This window comes from Mesocricetus auratus, unplaced genomic scaffold (genome assembly GCF_017639785.1).
Source record: "Mesocricetus auratus isolate SY011 unplaced genomic scaffold, BCM_Maur_2.0 Super-Scaffold_100018, whole genome shotgun sequence".
Classification (NCBI taxonomy): Eukaryota; Metazoa; Chordata; class Mammalia; order Rodentia; family Cricetidae; genus Mesocricetus; species Mesocricetus auratus.
Genome location: NW_024429199.1, coordinates 10,791,612 through 10,807,866, shown reverse-complemented (window position 1 = coordinate 10,807,866; position 16,255 = coordinate 10,791,612). Strand labels below are relative to the sequence as shown.

The following is a 16,255-nucleotide window of genomic DNA, read 5'->3' as shown; positions in this document are numbered from 1 at the left end:
GTGACAGACAGCTAACTTTTCTAAGGAGTTTCTTGTTAACGCCTTCCTGAAGAACCTTGCATAAAATTTATCAAAATGCCATTTAAAAAGTGTTGGCATTTCATAAGGGCCACTTCCTTTTTTATTAGCTATATTGTGTTCATAGGTCTTTTACGAATTCTGAACCTTTACACATTTTTTTCCTAGGTGAATCTCATCTTTTATTGGTTGGGGATCCTGGCACAGGTAAATCGCAATTCCTCAAATATGCAGCAAAGATTACACCAAGGTCTGTATTGACCACAGGAATTGGATCCACTAGTGCAGGTACTGTGTGTGACAATTTTAAGTAAATTAAATCAACATTAATATAGAAACTAACACAATTATTTTCTTATGAAAATTTACCTGTTGTAGGAGTCATCTGAGAAATGTAACATCCGTTTTATAATGTTAAGAAAGTATTTCAGAAAGGTTCATGTCCTCTGTATGGAACTTAGTTTTACATAGGAAAATGTAAAGATATCATTTATAAAGATCTACCAAGCACAACATCAAAATAGTGAAATTCATGTCTAAAAGTACGTAGATAGCATATAGCTTAAGGCATTTTGATGGACAACAGTGGCTCCTAATGACACCTCTTAGATTTATATATTTAGAAAGTATATATTCACATATGTACTAAGAAATTTCATTCGTATACTGTAATAAGTATACTTAAAAGCTTTCATAGATAGACTATCAATATCTGGTTATAAAGTGACAAGAAATGTAGGAGAAAGTATTTTTAAAATGTGTCTTGATGTTTTCTCTTTTCACAGTTTTGATTATTTCTCCTGTTCTTCTAAAAATAGGGCTTTGGTTTCATTTTTTATAGTTGCTGTATTAAGGTAGTCTCATTTCTGTAGTCTCTACTCAGAGTTCTGATCAGACACTTAAAAGTTCATCATAAAAGGAAGCATTCCAATAGTCCCATCTGAGGACTTTAAACACTGCTGATAAGATAGGGTCTGTGCATTGAGAACATAGAAGAGAAGAAGTGCTCTGTAAAGAGTGCTGCCGGTACATTTTAAAATCCTTATGGCCCAGTGTGTTCTACATGCTGTAATCAAGAAGACACTGTAATTACATGAAGTGATTCCTAAGCAGTTATGAGGAGTGCCAAGAAACAAGCCCATGCCATCTTGAAGGCAACTATTAATGTCAGACTTACTATTAATACTTTTACAGTAAATGGCCATGGTTTCAAAGTGTTAATGATAATGTAAACTGAATTAGCACTTTGTTAAGATCATAATCTAAATGTGAGAAAAAAGATTAGTAAAGGATTTTTAACTGTAGAAACTTATTGCTACTTTTTCCACACTCCAAAGATGTCCGTGTCATATAAATGCATACTTGGTGTTGCAGGGTCATACTGTATCACTATGAATTGTGATATAAAACTATGCCATAGCTTTTCTTTTCCTTAAGTTTTATATTACCTTTCGTTTATTTTCTGTGTGTGCATAAATGGATGTTAGAGAACAACTTGTGGGAGTTAGTTTTGTTCACCATGTGAATCCTGGGTATTCAAGTAATCAGGCTTGGCAGCAAGCATCGTTACCTGCCATAGACTTTCTTAGTAAAACTAGACCCTAAAACTATAGGGTAAAATAACAATAGAAAATTAAGGATCAGACAAGGTTTTGAATGAGCAAATGCATGCATGCTTCCTCAGTTTCTAGAGTGGTTCTTTAACTCAAATGATACCTTCACAACCTACTCACCTAGCTCTTCAGTGTTATAAATGGACAGACAGAAAGTGTGTGTATGTGTGTGTGAGAAGAGAGAGAGAGAGATGTTTGTATAGGAAATGGTTCTGGGTGTGGTGGTAGGAGAATCTCTTGTGAGTTGAAGGCCAGCCTGATCTACATTGTGGGTTCAGGACACCCAGGACTACATAGAGACCCTATTTCAAAAAATAAAAAAGGGGTCTTGGGATGGTATTTAGCTGTAATTCAAACATGTCTGTAAATGAGGCTAAATAGGAGGAAAATCCCTGCATGCTAATTTCTTAATTCTTAATTTAAATAGTTGTTATTACTCATTTATTTTTTTATATCTAAATTCTACAAAGCAGTAGCATTTAAAATAGTAAAAGGCAATCGTTTTATGTCTCAAACTTTTGTGACAATGGGTTATCCATTTAAAACTTCATATAAAGACCGTCAATGCATAGTGGTTTTCATAATCAGAATAAATACTCCAGTGAATTGCTTTACATGGTGATTTTAGTTTAGATGTTTATTTCTAACAAGCTTATTCCTGCTGTATTGATCACTGAACTCTTGTTTTAACATTTTCTCCTAACTGCAGTGAGACAAAAATGAGATTTTTCTTTTCAAATACTTTTAGAAGTATTTTATTTTTAAAACCTATGAACTGGGTGATGGGTAATACTACAATAATCTGGAGTATTAAATTTCAAAGTTTAACATTTAACAAGACTTGTTTCACAAATTCACCTTTTAAAATAGCAAGAAATATATACAACTTAAGAGTCTATTTAAACAAATGCCTTTTCCTTTCCTCAAAATGCTTTTAAAAGTGCAGTATAAAACGTAGATGTGAAGGCACTGCATAACTTGCATCCTATGGCTATCCTGCTTACCATCAGCACGCATCAAATAAAAATATTCTACTGTAAATTTTAATGGAGCCAAACCTCGAGGAAGTACCTATTTCTTATTAAAGAAAATAAGCTTTTGGCCCATTTATTTGGTAAATTCCTTTCTAAAAATTGTTCTTCAAAACAACTGTCTGGAAAAGCTGTCTAGAATATGTCAACTACAGATATGCCCTGATCTTATCATTTTAATGAGAAGCAAAGGATATGTGGTATTGTAGCTGTGAACTTAAAACATACTTCTAAAGGTAGCCAGCCTAGTAGGATAAAGCTAAGTAGACCTTTTTAAATTACCTTTCTGTAGCAACAGTACAACACATGTTCAGTTTCTGTAAACTGAATAGCAGATCTGAACCATTATAATCTTATACTAGAAACCTTGCATTTGTTCTCACCAGTTGAAATCTCTGGACAATGATTTATGATCATGGTTTTAGAAGTAGGGAAGCATAAACCATAGTCAGAGGGACTTCAAAGGTAGCCGCATTTATTACATAGAAACCAGAAGTCCAGTTTTAACATAAGTTTTGGTGGTAGCCACAAGACACACTGGGGTAGCCTAGAAAAACCTTGGTGGTTGTAGTTGATTTCAAATTCCCTTTTTAAAGACATCTTTTTTACTACAGGATGGAAGTTTGCTCCTTAAATTAAAAGGACACTGTCTTCACAGGAAGACTCATTTTAGTTGAAGTAAACTTTGTTCTTTTAAAGGCTAGTAAAAAGTATTATTGTCCAAGAGGCTACAACACCTTTACAACCTGGTCTAATTAATAATTGATAAGTTTTCTTTTTATAAGTGCTTTAATTACATATAAAGGAGAAGAAAATAATATATATATATATACTTTAACCAGATTAGTTTCATGAACAAATAAAATAACACATTAGAGAAAAAAAGTACTTAAAAATAGTTGTATTTATATTCCACAATTTGCTCAAATACTGGTTTTCTTATAAACTTTCTACAGGATGTTTTTAAACAAATTCTTCACATTTCACCTTGACTATGTACTTACGGAACTTCAGGGAAATAGTTCTGTTTTTAATAGCTTAAACTGTACTACTCGGATGGCACCCGGTCACATGCAGTCCATGTGGGATTCTAACATGACGTTCAGTGAGTTTTCTGACGTGGACCATCCCTTTGATGCTGAAGGTAATGCATCTGTTGAAAGAAGGGACTGTAGATTTGGGTTACTGCTCTCTGCATCTTCCAGTTTTTCTGTGTTATCTTCCCAGTTAATGTGGAATCTTGTGACTCTGGGATTAGATGCCAAAATATTTCTTTGAAGCTAGAAAAGAAACATTTAAATGATGAGCACCAGGAAAGTAAGAGTACCATATGCAAACTGAGTGGCTCTGGTAGTCCTTTTAAAGAACTAAATTCATATGCAAAGGTATCAGCAAGTGAAGCACTTAAACCTAACTAATAAGCAAGGACTACAATAGCAAATAGCAAAAGCACTATTTGTAAGGAAAAAAAATCCATCTAGATCTTCCACCCACACACAAAGTACCTTGCTTTCATACTGGTGCTTCCTAAAGGGGGGAGGCACTTCTGCACACCCTTTAAACGATAGTTTTAGTTAAATAAGCATGTCTTTAGCCTAATGTGTTTTCAGGCTTAGGAACATAGCTCAGTGCAAAGGAAGTACTCTGCCTAAGTCCCTAGGTTCAAATAAGCACCAAGAAATTAAAACAAAAACAAGATTTGAAATTTTTCCTCATAGAACCTCTAATTAGTGGGATATTAACTGTAATGTATTAAAAATCATTTTTAGAAACAGTATTCTAGTTTTTTCATTTTGTTTTGTTTACTGGTATACGAAGGTTCTACTAATCCTTGCTCAACAGGATGTCTCTAAATTGTGGAAGACATCCCACCCGCACCAGCAGAAAGGAGAAGTCTCTAGTCTGTGGCAAGGCTGTCACATAGGGTACCATATAGAGTAAAAAAATCACCAGTAACTAAGACTGGTAAAATCCAAGATACTAAGTATTTTTAAGATGACTGAATCAGATTTTGATGTCTCAGAATTTAAGTTATAATCATCAGAAATACTTAATACCTTTAGTTTAACCTCTAAGAATAGCAGATAGAATAACATATGCAGATATTCTGAATATTATTAGAAATAAGCACACACTGGGCATGCTGACAACTGTAATCCTAAAGCCTGGACAACTGAGGAATGAAGAATGCCATAGTCAAGTTCAAGGCCACTTTGGGTTACAGCAGAAGAAAGACCCTGTCTCAAAACCATCACAAAAGAAATGGACAAAAAAACACATTAATCTTGCTGTGACTTTAGGAAAAAATATTTTCATAATCACTTCACTACAAAAATAGACATTACATGTCCTCAAGGTTGAAATAAAAGACCTAATGGCAATGAAGGCCTGCTCTTTGCAAGAAGCTAGACCATTTAACTCAAGGTACCCACCTAACACTAATTCCTGGAGAGACAGGATTGAGGCCTTCCGTGCAAATGGAACAACAATTAGTTTGTTCAAGCACTACAAAACTTCAGATTTCTTTAAGGCCACGTTGTAGAATGAAATAGCAACCCTCTAAAAACTGGATAGTACACGTAATTAAAAAGGAATAAATAGTATGGGCCAGGCAGTGCTGATATACACTTTTAATCCCAGCACTTGGGAGGCAGAGGAAAGTGGATCTCTGAGTTCGAAGCCAGCCTGGCTTGCACAGCAAGTTCCAGGATAGGCTCCAAAGCTACAGAGAAACAAACACCAAATTGAAAAACCAACCAAATAAAAGGAATAGTAAGAAAATTACCTTAGAAAAATCTGGTTTTACTGGTGGATTTTCCCTTAATTCTGTTTCAGTATATTCATTATTTACATAGTAGCCAACTCTAATAAATTCTTGACCTCGATAGGTGCAAGTAATTAGCACAACTGTTACCCCCACTGCATCTGCATCAGGAATGAGTCCTGGATTCGGTGCATCAGCCTAGAATAATTTAAAAAGAAACACAAAGCAGTCTGTTAGTGCAGGTACAGTGAGTGAGTTTCAATTACTTTAGCACTACTTGAAATCACATTAGTGGGGGAAATTTTTTAATTAATTAATTTATTTTTGGCTTTTAGAAGCAGAGTCCTGCTATATGGCCCTGGCTGGCCTGTTACTCACTGTTCAACCCAAGCTGGCCACAAATTTATGCAATTCTTTCCATCTGCCTCCTCTGAGTGCTAGAAGGAAATAATTCTGGCTTTACTATATGATGATTAATTACATAATACATTATAAATTCCATTGTTTATAGTCAAATCAATCATTGTAATTAATGATCCTAACCTTTTGCAGTCCTAATTTTCAGTCCCAAGTTACTATGTATCAAGTTAGTTTCACAGAATTTATTCCAATAAATGTTTATCCTATCAGTTTTCATCTTCTATCAGACATAGTCAGGTTCTTTAGATCTAGTCAGACACCTTTTGCAAATACTTCAGTAGTAAACTATATAAAACTGACAATTCAGTTTAATCCCCAGAACAACTAAGTAAGCAGTAAACATAAATAGTGAATAAAACTCACACTGGGTCTTCAAAACCATAGAGCAAAGCATATTGTAAGTAGTCACTTGGTTGGACACTGCATATAGCGCACTGCTTGAGCCACATTGGAAATTCAGTGCAGGCAAAGACATTTTGAATCATGATTAAACAAAAGAACTAGAAGTAACTAAAGATACCAGAAAAGGCTGGAGCCATGTTCACAGTAATGAGCAAGATGGCAGAGACTGACTCAATGGAGAAGAACCATAAACTAATAAGACATAGTGGTGTTGAGGCATCTAAGTACAGCCTGAAGCAGCCATTCTGTGTGATAAACAAACGAAACTCTAGCATAACATCCTTTGCATACAAACACTTCACCTCTGTAGATATGTTAACTTGAAAGCTTAAAACTGTTAATTATATAGCCCAGCAGTGGTGGTGCATGCCTTTAATACCAGCACTTGTGAGGCAGAGGCAGGTGGATCTCTGTGAGTCTGAGACCAGCCTGGTCTACAGAGCGAGTTCCTGGACAATCAAGGCTACACAGAAAAACCCTGTGTCAAGAAAACAAAAGACTGTTTTATACATATCATGTAGACAACACTAAAGACCATAAAAATTCATGGAGACTAAAAGTCTCAGTCACTTTCAGCTTCTCTTACTCTATTACCTTGTCACTCTCATTTCTAAAGCCTGGGTGTTAGTCTTTGTCTCTTATGCAAAATACTTCTAAGCTTTCTAAGTTGCCTCAGTTCTAGCTTGTTTATGACTTATATTGCTGCCATTTAAACATGGAACTCTTTCTACTCCTTAGATGCTTTAGTTCCTTCTCTAGGAAACAAACATCTTCAATTTCATTTATAAGGCTCTTCACACTTTGTAACCTCACCTGTGTGTGTATGAATAACACAAATTCTGTGCGATGTGCTGGAAACCTTTCATGCCACTGCCTCAAACAGTACCCTTGGCTATAAAGTTCCTTCGCCACAGCCTCCTAGATGTATCTCTTGATATTTTCATCAAACCTATTTTCCAAGTAAAGTTCTTTCTGATACAGAATGTAGCAGCGTCCCCTTTTTATGTCTTTGTTACTTGACACAAATCTCCTAATCTATGTCTTAACAACCTAAATGCATCTATAAGAATTTATTATTTTAGAGTTTTCTCATTACTCAGTTCCTGTCCTGATAGGGTTTATGATCCCTTTGGACAGACACCAAAGGTGGGGGTAGGTAGGGACAGAGACCCTCTCCAGTAGATTATACCCTTTGTCCTACAATTTTATGCATTCTGGGGTTACTTTCAGGGTATCCAAAGTGATTATGGGAAAGAGCTCAGTAATGTGCCTACCACTCAGCAAATTAGTTGTAGCTGTGTCTGTTTAAAAACATGGTTGCCAGAGGATTCACCTTGAGCAAATTTGGGTCAAGAAATGTGTATACCTCTCAGATCATTAAGGATGGAAAAGTGATGGGGATCACCTTTGTTTACCCAAACCTCAATACCGGGCAGATGTCTGCATATCTCCCTGCGAGTCTTAGACCCACTCATAAGAAAACAGCAGACCAGGAAAATAGGACAGTTTTCTCATAACACAAAACAAAAAGTATGCCTTAGTTTCTTTTTGTTAATAATTGTCAGACTCTGTAAGTTGCATAGGCTAACACATGACCTAAATCATAGTGCTTTCTCTGTTCTTTCTGGCAACATTTACACTGATACCAACAAAAGCTACATACTGCTATGAGATTTTCCTCACAGCACCACCATAGCAAGCCAAAAGCTTAGAGGTATTCCTAACATATACACACACAGATTCCCAGAGGCTCACTCCAAAATCAGCGATACAAAGGGTATATGTGACTATACATTAAGGCGAGCTTCTTTTACTACATCGTACTACATCGTGACTTATCAGTACAGTATGTAGTCCCCAGGCTTATGGGTCCAAACAAATTCTGCCTCTTTATATACTGAGAATAAAATAATAGTCTTAATTAATTACAGATACAGCTAGTTTTGTCAGTAATTTGCTAATTGCCTTATTCCTTCTAACATTATGAGGTGGTTCATTAGTGGGGTCACATGTCTTTGTAAGCAGAAGGATCAGGCATGCCTGAGACTGCAATGCTTCCTTAGGCACTCTGTGTTCCTACAGCTTTCACAAGGTTACTCTCTCTCTCTTTCTATTTTAATTAAAGTATTACAGCCTTTAGATTACTGTAGTTGAGCCTTTCTTTGCCATGTTTATATACACTAAATTATTTGGTTTGCTAACAGCAAACCCTCAGTCCCATCTCCTCAGTTCTGTATCTAAGAGGCAGCTTCTCTACAGTGTGCTCGTAAGCAACTCCTCGCCCATTTCTAATGGATTCCTTCAATGTGAGTATTCACTGAAACTGAAGTGAGAAATAGAGGTCAGGGATAGGAAGTCAATTTTTCTCCTGGATTCTGCCTGCAGTGAGACTTGGTTGGTTAGGCAGAAATACTTCTAACAGAAATTAATAGTTATTTAAAAGCTAGCTCATTACTCCTTGCAGTATTATAAATAGCTCCCTCTAAGAAGCATGGATAATTGAAAAAAGTCACTAGTTTAATATAGCAATTTAATATAAAGTAAGAGAAATAACAGTTATACAGAAGATAATGTCTCAAGCTTAGGCACAGACTTAAATAATGTCAGAGGTATCTAAGAACATGATTTATACTCACAGAATTCCTACTCTCAAGTTCTAATGGGTAATAGACATGTCACAGTGGTCCTCTATGAAAACCTAGATAAGCAGCTTCAGTGAAGTGCCAGCCTTTAATCCCAATAGCTCAAGTCACACACCTCCATCTGCTAACATTTCTTAGCCTTGCAGTTACTATGTCAAAATGAGGTTGTTGAAATTACATCAGCAGACACATATTACTAACCAGTATACCGTCTGAATACACATTTGGGGATACTTTCGTCTTGAAGAACTGTTCCACAGGATAAAACCCAAGTCAGTCTTGTGAGCCATGATACAATTTAAGGTGTACTGTGGTCTGTCTAGTTACCAACAGTAAAGACATTAACATCTCTGCACATAAACTCAAGTACAGAACTTCTTTTATGACAGACACTGCCTGAAACAACAGAACAGACTAAAAATTGGAGTAGATAAGTAAAATTACTTAAAACAAAATGGATCAAGTGTGCTGAGATCATTTAGTCTATTAGAAACTGTAGTGATGTTTTTATTCATGATCTAACAAAGTTTGCACGAAGCTAACCACACTAGTTACCCATAGAGGCCAGGCAGTGGTGGCACACACCTTTAATGCCAGCAGAGGCAGAGGGATCTCTGTGAGTTCAAGGCTACCCTGGGCTACACGAGATTGAACCTATCTAAAAGAGAAACAGAGCTCACACAAAGGTGATCTCAGCACTTGGGATCCCACGACTTTAATCCCAGCACTAGAGAAGAATATAAAGACAAGAGCTCATTGAGCAGTCTGAGGAGCAGTGCAGTCTGGATATGTAATCAGAGGACACAATCGCCCCTTTAGTCTGAGCATTGGTAGAAGTGAGAATTCTCTAGTGGCTGGCCTCTTTGTTCATCTGGTCTTCAGGCAAGCTTTATTTGTTAGATCATAAACAAAATATCACCACAAGAAACATATCTGGCATATACATTTTAAGAGTAATCTTACCTGAAAAACAAACATATGCCTTCCTGCAGGAACGGGGCCTACTAAAACAGAGTCTAAAACTTGATCATATTCTTCACTTTCGGCAGAGCCCACATAGATAATTTTCCACTCCAAGTCTAGGGTTAAAAACCAAAAGCATTATTTTATTAATCAATAGCAATTATATTAACAAATGATAAAGTCCTCATCTAGAAAGATATAGAAATGTTGCTTATAAATTTCTTACCAGAATTCTTGTTTCATTTCAATAACATCTCCAAATTCTCTTTCATTAAGCACTGGTCACTGGAGAGGGCTACTCCCAAATAAAACATGAACAAAACCCAGGGAAATACTAAATTTCCCTAAGTACTCATAAGGTAAACGGCATAATACCCAGAGAACTCCTTTGGTAAAGAACACCTGGAACACTAATCCCATTGCCCAGGTGGTTTACTGTGCAATCTCCCAGGCTTCTCTCACCACTGAAGAAAGGCTGCCCCGTGAAAGGGAAATCAGCACAGAACCCAGAGTAGGAAATTGTCAGCAAACCTTCCTTGTGATTCAAAAGTAAGGGGCTTCATCATCTGTGTAAATTTGTCAGGCTGTTATCTCCTCACTCTTGCTGGCCAAAATAACTGACGGTTTATACTAACTTGTAGTTACCACTGATACATAGTACCACTATACCAACTGTAGCTAAAGGATACAGTGGGGCTGTTTCCTCCTGTTACTCCTTTCTGCCATACATTCTTAAAACCACAAGAAGAAACCAAGGTCCTTACACCTCCTCACACAGCAGGGACATGATACACTCAAGTACAACCTAAGACTTGTCTTGTGATTCAATCTAGATTTCATTAAGCACCATTTTAGAAAAGTCAATGGAGAACAGAGAGGAGTAAATCCATTCTTTCTGAAGAATCTGTTCTTTAAACATGGGTGAAGATGACAGATAATCTCCTATGGTGTTGAACATGTGTGGTCTGTGCGTGGCTTCGTTACAGTGAGACTATACTAAGTACCCCCCCCCCAGCTTTGCTTCCCTGGTTCACACTGGGGAATGTCAACAAAGCCTTTTTTGGTGGAATTATGTAGTTATTCCCTAAATTTGTAGGACTATGGTATTTCTTTGTATTCATACTATATTGTAAACTGAAACTTAAAATTTCAACGCCTTATTATTTGTAATGTTTTAAAATTCAACAGTTTTTGAGGACCCATTATGTCATGGGTTACTACAATGAGTGACATGGAAAACCACAAGTTTTCTTGTTGTACTGGAGATCAAACCCAGAGCTTTCCAAATTCTAGGTACCCACTTTACCAGAGCTACAGTCCTAGTCCCTAAAGGTTTTGAGCAGAGATTCTACAGGGATCCATCCACCTTTTCATCTTAAAGGGTCATTTTAACTGCTGTGCCTTGTATAGACCGGATGAGGGCAAGGAAAAAGAGACTGCCTCAACAACTGAGGATGGAAACTACGGTGGTGTGGTTCCCTATGGTGGCCTTGAGGGTGGTGTAAAACACTACATCCCAGGTAACGTCTGGAGATGGAAGTGGCTACTCCACTTCCTTTTTCCTTTCGGGTATAAAGGAGAAAATAATCAGGAGTTAGTTTTAAACATGTTTGAAATGTCTATTAGATGTTTCATTGTGGATACAACATAGGTCAGATCTTAAAAAATAGAAAATAGGCAATAATACATAAAGACAAGGAAAAGAATGGGATTCCTCAGGACTGAGTCTGTAGACCCTCCAAAGTTGACAGGTCACGAAGATGAAGAATCAATTAAAGTATTAGGAGCTAGTGGCCAATGAGGGAAGTGATCCAAAAGCCAAATGAAGAAACTTAGAGGTATATGAAAATTTAAGTAATCTACTAAAATTCATGCAGCTTACAGATCAGAATGAGAATTTAAGTTGGGTTGCTGGTACTCAAAAGCCTTGGCTTTAAAATAAATACAAGTAACTGGGTAAATCCTGCCTTTCTAGCTGTGAAATAATGGAATTAAAGAACACAGACAGTGGGTTAAGACTAGCAGTGGAGAGCTACATAATCCAGCCTTAGTAAGCACAAGCAGTAACTCAAGAAGGGGCATACACCGAATACTTATTTATTAGTTTGCTTATAAAGCCAGTTTTCCTTTCTGTATTTTAGGAAGTTAAGGATAAGGCCTGTGGCACTACAAGTTACTAGCTGGAATTTACTCACTTATTTAAAAAGTTAACTTTTCCATTTAATCATGGTACTCCCAGACAGACAGCAGCTCCACGTGTGATGGGAGGGGTGTTACCAAGGAAATTTTAAGTTAATTACACTGTTGGGAATCAGTAGTCTAGGAGAAAGTATAAAGCCTTTGCAATCAGAATAGGCCCGAACTTTCAAAATATAAATCCACAGGATCAGTTTTGGTGCACTGCAAATATTAAACCCTAGAAATTATAGGCAGGCCAATCAAACTTGTACAGGCATATCGATGGGGCATAATAAAGCCCCTACTTAAATCCCTTAAAAGTTTTTCGAGCATTTATTGTGTTTCTGTATGTATATGGGTACCGCTGTGGAGGACAACTGGATGAGTCAGTTGCTCACTCTGCCATGTGGATTTTGGTGACTGAAGACCTCTGGTAGTCAGGCGGGTAGCTAGCGGCTTTACTGGCTGCACCATCTATCTCACTGGCCTTTCCATCCCGTTTAAGACAGACGAAATAACCACTTCATCCTTAGAGCAAATACTACTCAAGGCTTCTTCTGAAGCAAGGCTACAGGGCAGCTTCTAAAGGAAAACTGAAATAGTGCAAGATGATTGATGAGCATGACAAACGGTGGCTAATCTGTAGGTTGGGGTAGACACAAATCATAAACTCAAAATTCCCTTCGAAGGATTTTGTAGTTTGATTTCAAGAACTTAAAAAAGAAATCACAGTACAACAACAAAAGTATGGAACCTAGACTAGAGCTTTTGCAAAATAAGTCAACTCCATTTCCTTACTCCACACAGCCTCTAGATGGAGTACACAGGAATGGTACCTTTTTGAAAGATTCCTTTGCAGCTTTGGAATGACTCAGCTTAAAACATCCTAAAATAATGGTGCCCTGGTTTTGAAGTGTACTAGAGTAGGTGTATTCTTGACATAAGTGATACCATTGCTGTAAAAGGATCCCAGTTTAAAACAGAACCTCACTTGGTTTCTGTGGATGGCTGGTTTCGAACTATCCAATGGAGTGACCCTGTAACAATACCCTAGATCATGTCTTCCTTGCACAAAGTTGAATCCTAAAATGGAAGCCATTGCTTGAAAAATACCTGAACTTCTAATGCCTAGAACACTACTACTGCGTTAGAATGGACTCACCCATGCTCTTTTCTTTAATATTTATATATAAATTGGCAGTTAAAAAGAAAAACCAATGTTGGGTTTGGAAATGGGTCTGGTGTGGAAATGCTTTTTACTAATACTATCGGGCAGTAATAAATGGAGTTTTAAGCAAAACATTCTTAACCTTACATCACCACAGCCTAATCGTGATTACTGTATTGTAATTATGAGTCATTCTTCAAAATATTTCCCACATATTAAATGTATGTGCATTTATACTTTGTATAGATTTAAAAACAACAGAGGGGTACATTTTAAAGTCATGGTGTGGTTAGCTAAAAGAGTGGGTGAAAGACCTATGACTTCCTTTTTACAACTCTAAAAGTTTATTGCAACGGGCATATATTGGTTTTTATAATTAAAGTTAACATCCTACATAAAGTTCACTGTAGAGATTAAAAACTTAAATGAAAAGAAATTCTTTCCGGCATGATTAGTATAATACTCTTAAAGGCATTTTTTACGAAGTACTTCCAGGTCCCAAGATGTCCTCCTAACTAACTTAAATTAACACTAATGAAGTTAAACTTTTTGTTTCAAGTTTTGAAAATGAAGCACTGGTTTTAATAAAAACCTAAGAAAACTGATGATAAACCCTCATTTTAGCTTTCTAAATTCTGTATCTCTTCACTGTTTCGCATTTTTTTAAACCGCAAAACGTACTTCGGAAAAGGCGTTTATCTCCTAGCCAACGTCCGTATTTTCCCTAATCCTCCAGGACGTGGAGTTATTTTAATTGCATCTTCGTACGTTCTGGGGAAAGTCTTTGAGACTTTTTAGAAGCCAGTACCGGGAACTGTTGAAGCGCCCAGCTTTGGTTCTTGAGCAGGATGGAACTTCCTAGCCCGGCACTGACTGTTTCAGAGAGATTTCCGTCCTCCTGGAGAGGCGTCCACACTGCTGGGGAGCCTGCGCGCAGCATCCCGGGCGTCCGCAGGGAGCACCCCGGGGAGGACGGCGGTCCCCGGGAGCCAGGCGCGGAGGGACGGAGTCAGCGCCCGCCTTCCGCCGCTGGTTGGTGGAGGGAGCCGGAGAACGGCGCGAGGACAGCCCCGGAGGGGCTCGGGCGGGAAGGCGCGGGCCCGCTCGCCCCTGGCGGCCCGGAGCAGGCGTCGTGCCGCCGGGTAAGATGGCTCCGCTCCCCGCCGGGCCGCGGGGCCCTGGGGCCGCCGAGGCCGCACGACCCCCGCCGGCGCCTCGCGAGCCGGGGCCGCCCAGCGCCGCCCGCCGCAGACAAAGCTGACAACATGGCTCCCTCCGCCCGGTAAGTTGCTCGCAAGTTGCGGCGCGGCCGGCGTCCCTCAACTTCAAGTTTCCCTCGCATGGCCGCCCGCCCGCCGCCCTCCCGCCGCCCGCGGCCCACCCCGCGCGAGGCCGGGCCGGGAAACTTTAACGTCCGCCGCCACAACTGACAGCCCGGCGCCACTCACCTTCAGACAGGTCCTCGATGCACTCGAAGGTGATCTCGAACTGGAACGGGTTGTAGAAAGGCGACGGGTTATCCAGCACCACTACATTGTTCACCTGAACCTTTGCCATATTTTGAAGAAAACACAAACAATGGGGCCGGGGCTGGCGGCACCACAGAGTCCCGCGCGCGGCCGCTCGGAGAGCGCAGACCCCCGCCCCGGCGCGGCGCGGCCCGACGTCGTGCAGCGGCGACTTGAGAAACTTTTTTTTTCCTTTTTATTTACACCGCAGCACTCCACAGTGTTTTGCAGCTTTCCTATTCCACTAAACTACAGCCCATTCTGCCCTGATAACTAGCAGCGTTGCGCGCGATTGGCTGCCCCCGAGCTCTGACCCTCCTCCTCCAGCGAGGGCCGTGGCGGCGAGCAAGATGGGCTCCCGCTCGCGGAACGGACGGGAAACTTTCACTGCGGCTCCACCTGCTGGTGTGGACCAGGACAAAGGCGCAGAACAAAGTGAGTGGAATAGGGGCTGGGAGGCCCGCGCGGAGGCCGCCGCCGGCGCCGGGGGGGAGGGGCGGCGCAGGCCCCGCCCCCGCCCGCCGGGCCCGCGCCTCACGTCGGGCGTGGCCGCGGCGGGACGGAGGGGGCGGGGCCCGCGAGGGGGCGGGGCCGGCGGCCGTGGCGGGAGGGCGCGAGCCGGCCCCTCACGTGCGGAGCGTGGGCCTTTGCGTTTTCGGGTATCAACCCCCCTCCCCCACCCCCGTCTTTAACGTTTGTCCGTCAGTGAGGCGGCTTTTGCGGGCTCTGCTGTATGTAGCGGAGAAGATGGGATTTTCTGCACTCGTCGGGCCCAGCTGTCTGTTTCCTGTGATGGTAGGGAGTAGGAAGAAGGGCCGGTTGCAATGGAAATAAATTGCATCTCATAGACCCGTGGCAGTTCGAAAGGAGCAAGCCATTTTGGAAGTCAAGTTCTTGGCCACTTCCCGGCGTTTTGGCAATAGAAAATGAGGGCGGGGGAATTACACACACACACAAACACACACACACGAGAGTCCGGGGAAAAAAATCTAAATATACGATCTTTGGCTGCACCTTGCATTTCTTCCCATTTCAGACTGAAAAGAGATAGAATGAAAGGGGAGAAAAAAGGAAAAGATGCAATCAGTTAAAAGTCTTATTTCTGCTCTTTGGGGCAGCAGAGCAAGAAGTTAGAAGTCAAGAGAAGGGAAGTGTCTGGAGACCAAAGGACAACAAATTTATTACAATAGCGTTTGAGAAAGGAGAAAACTAAGTATACTATGATATTTGATCTTCAAGAAATTTATACCAACTGTCCATACATTAAAAATAGCATTACACATTCTGAGGAGCCCTTCTGTGACTGTAATGCCTGTGAAAGCATTTCAAGGCCTAATTGAGGAAATGGTGCTTGTTTATGCTACTTAGCTACTATGGTGGGCAGGGAAACGGAAGCTGTTAACACCTTTGTGAAAATTAACTTTCCTTTTGCTAAGTTGAGGTGTTACTCTTAAACTATTGTGCCCCCCCTTGGAATTAAACTACTAAATGTTATTAAATAAAATTCAGATTGAAAATTGTTTCTTAGTGTTAATCTGCAATTTGCAA

General features: G+C 39.8%; 2 protein-coding genes across 2 annotated transcripts in view; one reads left to right on the top strand and one right to left on the bottom strand.

Moving 5' to 3' along the window:
• Positions 1–16,255, top strand: part of Mcm9 (minichromosome maintenance 9 homologous recombination repair factor) — a 71,785-nt gene that overhangs the window by 14,352 nt on the left and 41,178 nt on the right. Inside the window, exon 7 of the mRNA XM_013115807.3 lies at positions 187–306. Within this exon, the coding sequence (XP_012971261.1) occupies positions 187–306 (120 nt within the window). The remainder of the gene's footprint in view (positions 1–186; positions 307–16,255) is intronic.
• Positions 3,121–15,123, bottom strand: Asf1a (anti-silencing function 1A histone chaperone). The gene is made up of 4 exons (XM_005073297.4): positions 14,648–15,123; positions 9,854–9,969; positions 5,448–5,624; positions 3,121–3,942 (listed from the first exon to the last, which is right to left on the bottom strand). Exons 1-4 carry the CDS (start codon positions 14,754–14,756, stop codon positions 3,730–3,732), a joined length of 615 nt encoding a protein of 204 aa, XP_005073354.1. The 5' UTR covers positions 14,757–15,123; the 3' UTR covers positions 3,121–3,729.